This window comes from Ornithorhynchus anatinus, chromosome 4, assembly GCF_004115215.2.
Source record: "Ornithorhynchus anatinus isolate Pmale09 chromosome 4, mOrnAna1.pri.v4, whole genome shotgun sequence".
Lineage (NCBI taxonomy): Eukaryota > Metazoa > Chordata > Mammalia > Monotremata > Ornithorhynchidae > Ornithorhynchus > Ornithorhynchus anatinus.
Genome location: NC_041731.1, coordinates 57955161 through 57970463, shown reverse-complemented (window position 1 = coordinate 57970463; position 15303 = coordinate 57955161). Strand labels below are relative to the sequence as shown.

General features: G+C 44.5%; 1 protein-coding gene across 1 annotated transcript in view; it reads right to left on the bottom strand.

Moving 5' to 3' along the window:
• Nucleotides 1–10232, bottom strand: part of LOC100075702 (neural-cadherin-like) — a 69684-nt gene extending 59452 nt beyond the window's left edge. The window contains exons 1-6 of the mRNA XM_039911974.1: nt 10169–10232; nt 9617–9808; nt 7553–7778; nt 5752–5956; nt 3852–3963; nt 158–407 (exon numbers count right to left, since the gene is read on the bottom strand). Coding sequence (XP_039767908.1) covers nt 158–407; nt 3852–3963; nt 5752–5956; nt 7553–7778; nt 9617–9808; nt 10169–10232 — 1049 coding nt within the window. The remainder of the gene's footprint in view (nt 1–157; nt 408–3851; nt 3964–5751; nt 5957–7552; nt 7779–9616; nt 9809–10168) is intronic.
• Nucleotides 10233–15303: the final 5071 nt, after the last annotated feature.

Genomic DNA, 15303 nt, shown 5'->3' with positions numbered 1-15303 from the left:
CTCCAAAGCCCGTGCTCTTTCCACTGAGCCATGCTGCTCCAATCTGGCACTCACTGGGAATCAGTGTAGTTCAGGGGATTTTTTGGTGGGTCTTTTTTTCTTTCCCATGAAGGTACCAGGAATCTAGTAATCTAGAAACACTGAAACCAGAGCTCACACTGCCTGAGAAAACACGGGCACTTCATCATTCCTGTTGGTCGTGCGAATGCGGATGGAGGCAGTGCTGGTCAGAGCTGGGAACCCTCCATCCTGGGCCACAACCACCAACTCATACAGGGGGCTTATTCTCTCAAAGTCTAAGCGTCGGAGCGTCCTGACATCCCCCTGCGCTGACACCGAGAAATCTGCACTCTGGATGAAGTAAGTGATCTCAGAGTTGAGGCCGACGTCACAGTCAGTGGCTTGAACTACAAGGAATGGAGGAGAGAGATATTTTAGATGTCAGGCAGGGACATTCAACATCAAGAGACACACACATGAGGAAAGGAGTATGGCCTAGTGGAAAGAGTCCGGGCCTGGGAGTCAGAGGACCTGGGTTCTAATGTGGGCTCTGCCATGTGCCTGCTGTGTGACCTTGGGCAAGTAATGTAACTTCTTGTGCCTCAGTTACCCCATCTAAAATGGGGATTCAATCCTACTCTCTCCTACTTAGACTATTAGCCCCATGTGGGACAGGGACTTTGTCCCACCTGATTAACTTGTATCTATCCCAGTGCTTAGAACAGTGCATGGCACATAATATGCACCCAAAAGTATAATAAAGTAATATTAATAATAGTATCTGTTAAACGCTTACTACGTGTCAAGCACTATTCTAAGCTCTGGGGTAGATACTAGCTAATCAGGTTGGAAGCAGTCCCTGTTCTGCATGGGGCTCAGTCTTCAACCCCATTTCACAAATGAGGTAACTGAGACACAGATATGTGAATATACATCATATTAAAAAAAAGAGATTCCTTTCTGCTCTATATATTTTGATCATAAGCACAAAGCAAGAGAGTTCTAAAGCAATTAATTAAAGAGAGAAATGGAGATGATGTCTGTACTAAGCACTTGAGAAAGTGCAATAAACAACGAAGAGTGACAATCCCTGTCCAGAATGAGCTCATAGTCTAGAGGGGGGGAGACAGACATCAATACAAATTAACAGACATCAATACAAATAAATTAAATTACAGATATATTCATAAGTTCTGTGGGCTGAGAGAGGGGGGAAGAGCAAAAGGAGCAATTCAGGGTGACGCGAGGGAGTGGGAGATAGTGGGGCTTAGTCTACGAAGCCCTCTAGGAGATTAGATGTAAGTAAGACTTTGTAAATCAGATTTTTCTAGTTCAAAATTTCCTTCCTGCTCCAATAGAAGAGCAGGGACTGGGCTGTGTGATCCATCCATAATCAATCGTATTTAGTGAGCAACTGCTGTCTGCAAAGCATGGTACTAAGTTCTTGGGAGAGTACAGTACAACAGAGTTGGTAGGCACATTTCCTGACCACAGTGAGTTCCCAGACTAGAGAGGGAGACAGACATTAATATAAATTATGGCAATGCATCTAAGTGTTGCGGGGCTAAGGGAGGGGTAAATAAAGGGAGTGGGAAAAGAAGAAATGAGAACTTAGGGAAGGCCTCTTGGAGATGTGTCTTCAATAAGGTTTTGAAGTCAGGAGAGTAATAATCTGTAGAATATGAGGAGGGAGGGGGTTCCAGGTCAGAGGCAGGATGTGGGCAGGAGGTCGGTGGTGAGATAGATGAGATCGAGGTTCACTGAGTAGGTTGGCATCAGAGGAGCGAAGTGCCGGGTTGTAGTAGGAGAGCAACGAGGTGAGGTGGGAGGAGGTGAGGTGATTGATTGATTCAAAGCCGATGGTAAGGAGTTTCTATTTGATGCGGAGGTGGACGGGCAACCAGGTCCGTGGGAGTCTTATTGGTTGGCCCACAAGCACCCCCAAATATGTTTCCCTCCTTTGAGTAATCAATCAATCAATCAATCAATCAATAGCATTACTGTGTGCCGAGCACTGTTCCAAGTGCTTGGGAGAGAACAATATAACAGATTTGGTAGGCACGTAATTCTTCCCTATTCTCTGATCATGGATCCTCTAGACTGCTTTGCTCCCATTATTTAGAAAAGCCCTGGATCTGGGCTCTTCTATTCCCACTCACAAAATAACACTGCTAGTGGTAGGGAGCCAGGTGGACACTGAAGAAAGGGGGATGGAAGCTAGAAGCTGTCGGAATGGAGTTTGGTGGTGGGGAGAACTCATTTTCCACTCCAGGGTGGGAGGCTACCTGAGCAGAGAAGTCCTTTTTTTTTTTTTTACAAGAGACAGAGCCCCCTGGGAGTGGAAGAGTGCTTTTTCCCCTTCCCAACTCGGAAACTCAGACAGTTGGATGTATCAGCCTTTCCCGCTTGCTCACCTGTGCCTGGGTCAAACACCCACTGGGGCATGGAAAAGATGATAAATCTGTTTTGTCACGCTGCGTTAGTTGGCAAACCTTTTTGGCTGCAAAGATGGAATGAGGAAGAGAGACGTCTATTTAGCAGCCTAGTCGCTGAACGAGCCTGCCTCCAAACTTGTGCAATTAAGTATCAAATTTTGATCACCAGCCCAGATTAGAAGGATAAATATTTGACTCTGCCAACTAAACACTTTGAAGTGAATTAACTGGTCCGCCTTTTTTTCTGGTATTTTTCAAGCACTTTCTATGTGCCCGACACTGTACTAAGTAGTGGGGTAGATACAAGCTCATCGAGTTGGACACAGTCCACGTCTCACATGGGGCTCATAATCTTAATTCCCATTTTACAGATGAAGTAACCAAGGTCCAAAGAGGTTAAGTGAGTTGCCCAAGGTGGTGGAGCCGGGATTAAAACCCAAGTCCTCTGACTCTCAGGCCCGTGCTCTACCTGCTAGCCCCCCCGCGGTGCATTTAGTGATTTGGATCTGTCTGCTGTGTTAATGACTTGCCATATCATAGTCTGCCTATGTGCTCTCTGTTCAGGATTAGATGATGCAGCCTAACAAGGCTGATTGATCATACAATCAATCGAACAATGGTAATTGAGCACTTACAGTGAGCGCCCTGTCATCCCGTGGAGTCTTCGAAGTCTTCACCCCTTGCCATTTTCTCACCAAATGTGAACACCTCGCATTACATCAGGACGGATTTAAGACAATTGGAGTATTCAACTGTTTACTAAGCAAACCCTTTTAGTTAGAAACCTCTCCTGAACCTGCACTGTTTGGAAAACTCTCCACGGACCAAATGGAAGCTTTGAAGCAGTGAAAGGTAGTTTAGTGACTCATGGCAGAGTAAGGGAGAAATCCAGGAAAGTGAACAGCTACCAGGTAAGCAGATTCAGGAGAAGCAGTGGAGAACTGTCACTTCTAGAAAACTAAGGGGCCTAGTGGAAAGACCATGGGCTTGGAAGTCTGAAAACCTGAGTTCTAATCCCAGCTCCTTCACTTGTCTGCTGTGTGGTACCTTGGGCGAGTCACTTAATTTCTCTATGCCTCAGTTTCCACCTCTGTACAGTGGGGATTAAACTCTACTCCTTCCTACCTAGACTGTAAACCCAATGCAGGACAGGAATAAGTGTTCAACTTGATTACCTTATATCTACCCTAGGGCTTAGAACAGTGCTCGGTACCGAGTAAATGCTTAAGAAAAACCACAGTTAATTACTACAGTGCTTGGCACAAGTAACTGCTTAACAGATGCCATCATTATTACTTAACTCATTAATTGCCAGTGAACCTCAAAAGGAAAAGCCCAGGGCAAACTGACGACTCTCATCCCTTCACTGAAAACGTCACCAAGGAGGTAGGTAGAAAAGGAAAAGGACTTCGTCACCTTGTAGCAAAGATGTGCCGACGGGAATCGTCTCGGGAATGTTCTCTCTGCTGTAGATGGGTTGTCGGAATTCCGGGGCACAGTCATTTTCATCTGTGATGTGCACTACAACCTACAATCAATCAATCAATGGTATTTACTGAGCACTTACTGTGTGCCCAGTACTATACTTACAGCCTGGGGAAATATAAAAAATAGAACGGGGAGGCATGATCCATGCCCAAGGAGCTTAGAGTCTAGTGTAAGCAACAAAGGATGGAGATGATAAGAACTCAAGGCCTGGGGAGCTCAGCGGTAAACGTGGAGCTCCAACAGCCAGGGCAGGGTAAGAGCAGGAGAGGAAGTCCCCTTCCAGACCACGTGGGGCTCAAGGCAGCTCAGGTTTCTTAGTCACCTTCCATGTCTAGGGGAGAGACCTGTCATTCAGGAACACAAATGGAGGAACAAATCAATCAAAATCGACTGATCAATTGTATTTATTGAGTGCTTACTGTGTGTAGAGGACTGTACTAAGCACTTGGGCGAGTACAATATAACAATATAACAGGGTTGGTGGACACATTTCCTGCCTACAATGTTTGCAGTCTAGAGGGGGAGACACACTTTAATATATATACATTATGGATATGTACGTTAGGGCTGTTGGGCTGACGGGGTTGGGTGAATAAAGGGAGCAAATCGGGGTGATGTGGAAGGGAGTGGGAGAGGGAAAAGAGGGAATGAGGGCTTAGTTGGGGAAAGCCTCTTGGAGGAAATGTGATTTTAATAGGGCTTTCAAGATGGGGAGAGGAATCGTCTGTTGTATATGATGAGGGAGGAAGGATGTGAGTGAGAGGCCAGTGGCGAGTTGGACGAGATCGAGGCACAGTGAGTAGGTTGGCATTAGAGGAGCAGAGTGTGAGGGCTGGGTTGAAGTAGGAGAGTAGTGAGGTGAGGTTGGAGGGGGCAAGGGGATTTCTGTTTGATGAGGATCTGGGTGGGAAACCACTGGAGGTTCTTGACTGGAGAAATGTGGACTGAACATTAAAACCTGGAGAAAAGGTGGGTCGGAAAGGAGTGAGGGAACCAGGACCAACAGCTACTAGGACAAGAACTCCCCGATCTCTCTTCCTGGAGCTCACGGGGGTGGCAACAAGAGGCTAGGGCTGGGATCCCCTCAAAGAGCCCTGCCCTAGATCAGGGCTTGGGGCAAAGACGGCTGGGGTCCTACTAGCAACTGGGGAATCCTGTTAGGTGGGTGGATTGAACACCCGGGTGACAACAGACTAGCCCATTATCAATCAATTGTATTTATTGGCACTTCCTGAATGCAGAGCACTGCATTAAGCACTTGGGAGAGTACAATATAACAGAGGTGGTAGACACGTTCTCTGCCCACCACAAGCGTGTTTTCTTTCTTCATACTATCTTTCTTCCCTATTGCCTGGGGTGTTTTACAAACCACATGCGTTGAAGAGGGTCAGAGGGGCTGGGCAGAGAGGCACACCCACAGTCCTACCCTGGTACAAGCAGAATCAAAGGGGAGGTGGCATGTTGGCGGGCTTCGGTTTACCCCCTTTTAATCTATTTGAAAATCGTGCTACTGCACAAATGGGCCAGGAGATGTGGACTAACGGACTGAGCTGTGTGTCGAGAAGCAGCGTGGCAGACAGAGCCCGGACTTGGGAGTCAGAGGTCAAGGGTTCTAATCCCAGCTCCGCCACTTCCCTGCTATGTGTCCTTGGGCAAATCACTTCACTTCTCTGTGTCTCAGTTACTCCATCTGGAATATAGGGATTAAGACTGTGAGCCCCACGTGGGACAACCTGATAACCTTGTATCTACCCCAGTGCTTAGAACAGTGCTTGACACATAGTGAGCGCTTAACAAATACCATCATTATCATGATTATTATTAGTACCTCAGCGATGCCGCTTTGCCCACTCTCGGCTTCCGTGGCTCTGGCCAGGAAGCGGTAGTGGCGGTGTTGGGTCTCGTAGTCCATGGGGTGGGCCAGGGCCAGCTCCCCACTCTGCTGGTCCAAGCTGAACAGACTGCTGGGGTTCGTCACCAGTGAATACAAGAGAGGCTGCCTCTGGAAAGACAAAGCTCGGACCACGGCTACCCTGCCGGTGACAAAGAAGTGCCATGGATATGGGTGTTTCCCTGGGATCTCAATAATTTGCAAACCATCTCAGAATTTTCTGAAATTAAGCAGGAGGCGGCTTCTGGGTTTTTCATTTTTTTCAAAGCCCAGATTCTTTCCAAAACACAAAAGAGAAATGAGAAGCATCATGACTGATGGTGGCAAAGAAAGATTTGGCATCCTTAGCACTTAGACGTATGTATCAATTTAGATACAAATTCTGGCTCTGCCATTAACTTGCTTTGGATAAGTCACTTAACTTCTCTGTGCCTCAGTTTCCTAAACTGTAAAATGGGGATTTAATAATAATAATAATAATGGTATTTGTTAAGTGCTTACTACATGCCAAGCACTGTTCTAAGCACAGAGGAAGATACAAGGTAGTAAGGTTGTCCCACCTGGGGCTCACAGACTTAATCCCCATTACAGATGAGGTAACTGAGGCACAGAGAAGTTAAGCGACTTACCCAAGGTCACATATCAGGGAAGTGGCAGAGCTGGGATTAGAACCCACTTCCTCTGACTCTCAAGCCCGTCCTCTTGCCACTAGGCTATGCTGCTCCTCATGTTCTCCCTCCCACTTAAACACGAGCCCCATATGGGCCAGGGACTCTGTCTAACCTGAGACAGTGTAATAATAATTATTATTATTATGGTACTTGTTAAATGCTTACTATGTGCTATGCACTGTTCCAAGCGCTGGAGTAGATACAATTTAATCAGGTTGGACACAGTCCCTGTCCCACATGGGGCTCACTTGTAATCCCCATTTTACAGAGGAGGTAACTGAGGCCCAGAGAAGTGAAGTGATTTGTCCAAGGTCACACAGAGACAAGTGGTGGAGCCATTCCCAGTAGCATTAGCCTCTAGTTCCTTTTGGCTTATACTTGTGCTCAGTCAATCAATCGATGGTATTTATTGAGTGCTTAATGCATACAGAGCACTCTACTAAGCACTTGGGAGAGAACAACACAACAGAGTTGTTGTTCCATGCCCACAATGACCGTACAGTCTAGGGGATCTTTAAACACCACTCAACTAATTTCTCTCCTCACCAAAGAAGGACAATGTCTGTGACAAGCCAGTAAGATTTTTAAGTCCTCTTGTCCCACCAGTCACCGTAGAGCTATTAGACTGAAAGCCCATCATACGGCAGGGACTGTCTCTATCTGTTGCCGACTTGTTCATCCCAAGCGCTTAGTACAGTGCTCTGCACATAGTAAGCGCTCAATAAATACTATTGAATGAATGAATGAATGAAAAGCTATTTCTCTCCATGCCAAAGATGTGCAGCTTTCCAGAGAGCCTGGCATAATGGCTAGAGCACGGGCCTAAGTGTCAGAAGGTTACGGGTTCTAATCCCAGCTCCGCCACTTGTCTGCTGGGTGGCCTTGGGCAAGGCACTTCAATTCCCTGTGCCTCAGTTTCCTCATCTGCAAAATGGGGATTAAGACGGTGAGACCTATGCAGGACAGGATCTGTGTCCAACCTGATTTGTTTAGTACTGTGACTAGTAGATAGTAAGAGCTTAACAAATACTGTAATTATTATTATTCCCCAGGATGCTTCCACTTACCTTTCTCCCACCTGAGTACTTTCTGGCACCAACACATTATAAGTCCCATTCATAAACTGGGGGGGTCTGGAACCAACCAAGATGGAAACAGAGGCATAAGGGCTTTTTTTGCCATACTCATCAGTGGCCTGGACAATGACCACATATTCCATGTCCCAGGAAAGAGGCAGATCAGTTACAACTATGGCCCCCGTAAGCTTATTCACTTCAAATCGCCCTTCTCCACCTTTAGAAAAAGTCAAAGACATTGGAGTAAATTACACTTAGATCTTTTGCAACAGAAATCATCAGAAATAAACATCTATTTATTTATAATAACAATAATTGTGGTATTTGTTGAGGGCTTACAATATGCCAGGCACTGTACTAAGAACAGGTGGATATGATCAAATCGGATTGGTCATAGTCCCTGTCCTGCACGGGGCACACAGTCTTAATCCCCATTTTACAGATGAGGAAACTGAGGCACAGAGAAGTAAAGTGACTTGCCCAAGGCCACACAGCAGATGTGGCAGAGCTGGGATTAGAACCAATGACCTTCTGACTCCCAGGCCTGTGGTCTATCCACTACGCCATGCTGCTATATTAATGTCTGTCTCCCTGCTCTAGACTGTAAACTCGCTGTGGGCAGGGATTGTATCTACCAACTCTGTTGTACTCTCCCAGCTGCTTAGTACAGGGCTCTGCAAACAGTAAGCACTCAGTAAATACCACTGATTGAAAAAATCGATATAGCCACATTAACTGCTCACAGTGGGCCAAAAGATGTAAAAATTCGGAAGACATAATTTCTGCTTTGCCAAATTTATTAAGAAAGATTAGCCCTATTCTTTCAATGCCCTACTATTTCCTGAAAGTTGGTCAGGCACCTTTGGAATAAATCAGTGAATCAATGGTATTTCTTGAGTTCTTATTGTGTATAGAGCACTGTTCTAAGTGCTTGGGAGAACAAAACTGCGTAGGCAGACACGATCCCTGCCCTCAACAAGCTTACAGACTAGAAGGGGAGACAGGCATTAAAGAAAATTAAAGTTGGGTACGTACATACGTGCTGTGGGGCTGGGGGAGAGTGAATATCAAAGTGCTTAAGGCGTAGACACCTAAGTGCATAAGCAATGGAGAAAGGAGGGCAGATAGGGAAAGTGAGGGCTTAGTCATGGAAGACCTCTTGGAAGAGACTTTAATAGGGCTTGGAAGGAAGGGAGAGTGGTGTCTGCATCTACCTCTGCACTTGGTACAGTGTTTGACCTAGTAAGTGCTTAAGAAAACATAATAAAATAATAATAATAATAGTTTGCAGTGCCAGAGGGAGGTGGGGTGAGGGAGCTATTGCCCTCTGGTGTCAACCCACCCCACAATGGCATTTCTCCTGCGTGGCAGTCATCTTAAAAAGGATGGTATGGGCACCACCTTAGAGTGACCCACGTGGCAGTCATCGTGTTAGGATCGGAAGGCACATAATTACTGTTTAAACCTGGATATCTGGGTGGGGAGCCTCTTAGCCTGGGACTCAGAGCTTCAGCCCCTTAAACTCCTGCATTAAATCTTGCCAGAGGGAGTTGAAATGGGATGAGAGAAAGAACAAATTCATTCATTGATTCCATCATATTTATTGAGTGCTTACTGTGTGCAAAGCACTGTACTAGGCACTTGGAAGAGTACACATTCCCTGCACACAATGAGCTTGCAGTCTCATGGATTTTAATCCAGGCTCCGTCACTTATCAGCTGTATGACTTTGGGCAAATCACTTCACTTCTCTGTGCCTCAGTGCCCTCATCTGTCAAATGGGGATGGAGATTGTGAGCCCTACGAGGGACAACCTGATTACCTTGTATCTACCCCAGTGCTTAGAATAGTGCTTGGCACACAATTAATGCTTAACAAATACCATTATTATTATTATTATAACTGCATCTGAGACAAGTTTCCTTCTAGCACTAAAATTTTCAGCAAACCACAGTCAGTTTAGAATCAAAAGCCTGTGGTTTTTTTCAACACACATTAAAAAAAAATTTGACAACACATACGATCTGCAGTTTTCCCAGATTAATTCCATGCTTACCTGCTACCAGTGCATAACTGATTCGGCCAGTGGAAACACTGCTAGTGCAGTGAGCTTCCAGTTGATAAACAAGAGTGCCTTCTGATGCATTAGGAGCCACACAGGCCAAAAAGGGAAATGGGGACATGGTCCATTCTGGCCGTTCCTCCTCTTGGGCAACAGTCGTTGAGCGACACAAATACCAGTCATTTTCTGTAAATAGAGTATTTTTAAAATGCTTTATTTCGAATTCTGACGGAAGCTAAGCAGACCCTGAAATGTTCAGGACATTAACAGAATAGGAATACATCACTCCCAGAAACTGGAAACTAGATGAGGTTATTCATCTCTTTCCTCCTCAGAAAGTTTAGAGACCTCCATATGAGTTTTATTGAGACCCACGAAATTATTTTCAATTCACAATCAGAAACAATATTTACCAGATCTCTCTTGGGCATGCTGTTCACTAGGGGTAATTCAAATTATGCAGACGATTCCTCTGCCTAGATAATAATGGGGAAGCAAGGAAGAGCAGAGCAACAGAGAAATCAATTTTACTTAATCTCATCAAACCTGGGCAGTTGCACCCACACTGATACTGATAGGGCTTTCGGCGGGTTCTTTCGCACTGATTCATTTTTTCTAAATGAAATTCATCAGCCTTTTTTTTCACCTAAGAATTAAATATGTTGCCAAATTGTGTTAAAATATTAAAAACAACTAATGCCCCTGACAGACTTCAATTTTGGTTTAATATGCCATCAATGCACAAAACTAATTATTTTTGTTCAAATGTGAAGTCCAAATATTAAACATAAGCTCATGTCAATAATTAGTTAAATTTATTTGGTTTCAACCTTTGGCATTCTCTAATGAAAGTGACTTCTCAGCTTTCCATCCTGACTTTATAAAACATGAAATCAAAGTCCTTGAACATCAGCTCATGATACTTTATTTAAAAGGCAAGTTAATCTTGAAGGGCTAGAATGATAAATACATTTTATTGGCTTGTTTATTGACAGGCCAAAAAGTTATATAAATAAGGGGGCAGATTTTTATAAAATGTAAATGGGATTACAGGCAGCTTGACATTTTTCAAATTTAATGATAATAACAAGAAAAATAATTATGGTATTTGTTAAGCACTTACTATGGGCCAAAAACAGTACTAAGAGCTAGGGTAGAAGCAAGATAAACTCCAAGTGCTTAGTACAGTGCTCTGCACACAGTAAGCACTCAATAAATACGATTGAATGAATAAACTGAATGAATGAATAAAGAAGTCAGCCACAACCTCTATCTCATGTGAGGCTCACACTCTAAATAGGAGGGAAAAATTTAATCTTCACTTTAGGCATGAGAAGTTAAGTGACTTGCCCAAGGTCACGCAGCAGGAAAGTGGAGGAGTTGGGATTAGTACCCAGATCTTCTGACTCAGGCCTGTGCTCTTTGCATGAGGCCGCATTGCCTGCTTTATAAAATGTATTTAAAATGTTACAGATCATATTGCAAGGTCTGTGCTTTGTTAAATGCAGCATGATAGCTCCAAGCAATCATTTATATCAGCAGTGCCCTGATTTGGGGGCTGGAAAGGTTTGGGTTTTTTTTATGGCATTAGTTAAGGGCTTTACTATATGCCAAGAAGTGTACTAAGCGCCAGGATAGATACAAGCTAATTTGTTTGGTTAAAGTCTCTTTACCATATGGGGCTCAATCTAATGTAAGTTTGATATGGGCAGGGAACATATCTGCTAATTCTGTCGTACTGTACTCTCCCAAGCGCTTAGTTCAGTGTTCTGCCTACAATAAGCACTCAGTAAATACCATTCGTTGAGTGAAGGAGAAAAGGTTTTGAATCCTCACTCTTCAGATGAGGAAACTGAGGCACCGAGCAGTTAAGCGACTTGCCCAAGGTCATACACCGGAGCCAGGACTGGATGAAGAGAAACGGTTACCGGCGCATTTGAAAACCTTTGCTATGACTCCAGCACGAGGAAACAAATCACGGGTGGGCTTTCTTCATGCTCCACTGGGACTATATCTCAAACGGGAAAAACCAAGGCTGAAATCGTATTTTAATGATTTGTGACCAAGTCGACAATTGGAGCGCTGTGTACCGTTCAGTCATGTGTGACCAATCAATAATTGATTGGCTGTTTAACCTTTTCTGAAGGTCTACAAGGCAGTGGATAATGCATAAAGAAACAATCAAGGATTTCTTTTAAGGAAACATATGGGGGAAGGTAACATTGCAGCAAAAAATGAACGCCTGAGAGATCCTCATGTACGAGAACCACAACCGGTAAGGCTCTGATCCTGCTTGAAGGAGTAAGATGGCCAGATCAGCTTTCTGGAATCGGAGACAAGGTCATACACTTATTCAATCGCATTTATTGTGTGCTTACCATGTGTGGAGCACTATACTAAGCGCTTGGGAGAGTACAATTTAACAATGAGTGGACACATTCCCTGCCCACAGTGAGCTTCCAGTCTAGAGGGGGAGATTAATGACAGACATGTACGTAAGTGTTGTAGGGCTGGGAGATGGGAAGAACAGAGGAAGCAAGTCAGGGCGATGCGGAAGCGAGTGGGAGAAGAGGAAAGGAGAGCTTGCGGTGTTTTGTGGAAGCTTTTCCAGTGAGGCAGAACACCCACAGCTCCTGCGCCACCTTCTTTTGTCTTCTGTGACATGACTAGTGGACTCTATATACAGTGCAAATAAATGCTGAGCCATGATTCGGGGCCTAAATTCATTTAGAAACGGATTGCTATCAACATCATCATCATCATCAATAGTATTATTAGATTATTATCAATAATAATAAAACATCTAACTCCTTACCATCAGCTTTAAAGCACTCAATCAGCTTGCCCTCACCTACCTCACCTCACTGCTCTCCTAATAACAACCCAGCCAGCACACTTCGCTCCTCTACTGCCAACCTTCTCATCGTACCTCGGTCTCATTAATCTCACCGCCGACCTCTCGCCTCCCTCCTACCACTAGCCGAAATGCCCTCCCTCCTCATATCCGCCAGACAATTTCTCTCTCCCTCAAAGTCTTACTGAAAGCACATCTCCTGCAAGAGGCCTTACTCCCTAAAGCCTCATTTCCTTTTCTCCCACTCCCTTAAGCATCTCCCTGATTTGCTGTCTTTATTCACCCTCCCCTTCCCAGCCCCACAGCACTTATGTCCATATCTATAATTTATTTACATCAGTGTCTGTCTCCCTCTCTAGACTGTAAGCACGTTGTCGGCAGGGAGCTTTGGTACCAACACTTTGATACCATACTCTCCAAAGTACTTAGTACAGTGAATGCTTTGCCCACAGTAAACACTCAATAAACACCATTGAATTTTTGCTGTTAAAATTTGCCAAGGTTCTACAACGATTCTGCAAAGCACTGTACTAACTGCTGGTTTCATGACCTGAAATTTCATAGCCACAGGGGAACTCCCTGCCCAAATTAGAAAGAGCAGATGGTGACAAGAATGAACACGCAACCAGAGCTTGCTAAAATTCAACAAGTCATACATGTCAACGGTAAGATTATGGAAGAGTTAATCGGGGGCAGCTTTTGAGAAGCAGCGTGGTTTAGTGGAAAGAGCATGGGCTTGGGGGTCAGAGGACGTGAGTTCTAATCCTGGCTCCGCTGCTTGTCTGCTGTGACCTTGGGCAAGTCATTTCACTTCTCTGTGCCTCAGTTACCTCATCTGTAAAATGGGGATTAAAAGTATGAGCCCTATGTGGGACAACCTGATTACCCTGTATCTACCCCAGTTTTTAGAACAGTGCTTGGAACATAGTAAGTGCTTAACTAATATCTTTATTATTTATTATTTTCAGCACCCCCTAAAAAGTGATAACTCCTTTGCTGAATCCTCTCTCCCACAATCACACTTTTCCCGATTTGAAATCGATCTTCTCCTTGCAAATTTTCCATTCTTTTAAATTATACCCAGGTTGAGGATCAAATCTTCATGGAAATTCAAGAATTTTCTTTCTCCTTTCTAGGTCTCTTTGACCTTTCCAAAACAGGGATCGGTAAGGAGAGGTATCAAAATTGCTGTCCAAGCCACTAAAATCTTCAAGAGGGAGTAGACTTTTCTCTCCATTCTCCCAAAGCCTCCAACGGTTAGCGTGGCTCAGTGGAAAGAGCCCGGGCTTGGGAGTCAGAGATCGTAGCTTCTAATCCCAGTTCCACCACTTATCAGCTGTGTGGCTTTGGGCAAGTCACTTAACTTCTCTGTGCCTCAGTCACCTCATCTGTAAAGTGGGGATTAAGACTGTGAGTGCCACGTGGGACAGCCTCATTACCTTGTATCTACTCCTGCACTTAGAACAGTGCTCAGCACATAGTAAACGCTTAACAAATACCATCGTTATTATTATTATTGTTCTCTCCATTCATTTGGGTTGAGAAGGTGACTGTTTCCATTCATTCATTCGATCATATTTACTGAGCACTTTACGGTGTGCAAAGCACAGTACTAAGCGCTCGAGAAGTACAGCATAACAATAAACAGACACATTCCCTGCCCACAGAGAGCTTTCCTCCCCAGGCTGTTCACCTTCATAAGGACCTGCTATAGTCCTGCTATATACACAAGGGCCAGGACTGATGGTTAGGCCAAGTAAATAACAACAAATTAAAAACCCATTCTGGGGTTCTGGGGTGATGTAGGACACTCAGAGATCAGTGTTTTGCAGTGCAAATCAACAGTTCTGCATGACCAGAATATATGTTCTTAGGGATCTCCTGCATACATTGCAGTTAGGTAGGCAGAAACAGGACAGGACAGATTTGAGAGTGGCAGATCCTCGACTATTTCAGGTGGCCAAACCACTGAGAGGAAGCTATCCACAAATTAACGGTAGCCACCAATTAACAAAAATCTCACAACAAATGGGAAGCAGCATGGCCTAGTAGTATAAGTGTGATATTTGTAAGCACGGCACTATTCTAAACACTGGGGAGAATACAAGCAAGCTAGGTTGGAAATGGTCCTTTGTCTCACCTGGGACTTACAGTCTAAATCCCTATTTTACGGAGAGAACTGAGGTCCAAAGTGGTTACGTGAGTTGCCCAAGGTCACACTGCAGACAAGTGGCAGAGCTGGGACTAGAACCTGGGTCCTTCAGACTACCAGGCCCATGCTCTATGCACTAGACCACACTGCTTCTCTAAACAATTTATTAGGTATTTGTTGAGCACTTACTATGTGTCAGACACTATACTAAGCACTGGGTGGATACAAGCCAATCGAGTTGGACACAGTCCCTGACCCGCATGGGGCTCCCAGCCTCAATCCCCATTTTCCAAAGGAGGTAACTGAGGCCCAGAGAAATGAAGGTCACACAGCAGAGCCGAGATTAGAACTAATGATCTTCTGATTCCCAGGCCCGTGCTCTATCGACTATGCCATGCTGCTTCTGCTTAAAATGAGTAAAACCACAGCAGGCAATATTGACAGTGGAATAGTACTGATTTCCAATTAACAATGAATTTGGAGAGGTTTCCTTTAGAAAGGTAAAGGGAATAGGCAACCCTCATTAGAGTATGAGCTCCTTGTGGGCAGGAAACATATTGCTTTTTCATTTTGTATTTCTTGGTGGGCAAACAACAAATAAGAATGCTATTACGACCAAAACCTAATCATCCTTACCTGGTTCTTCCTAGTTCAGTGGGCTCTGGAAGCAGTTAT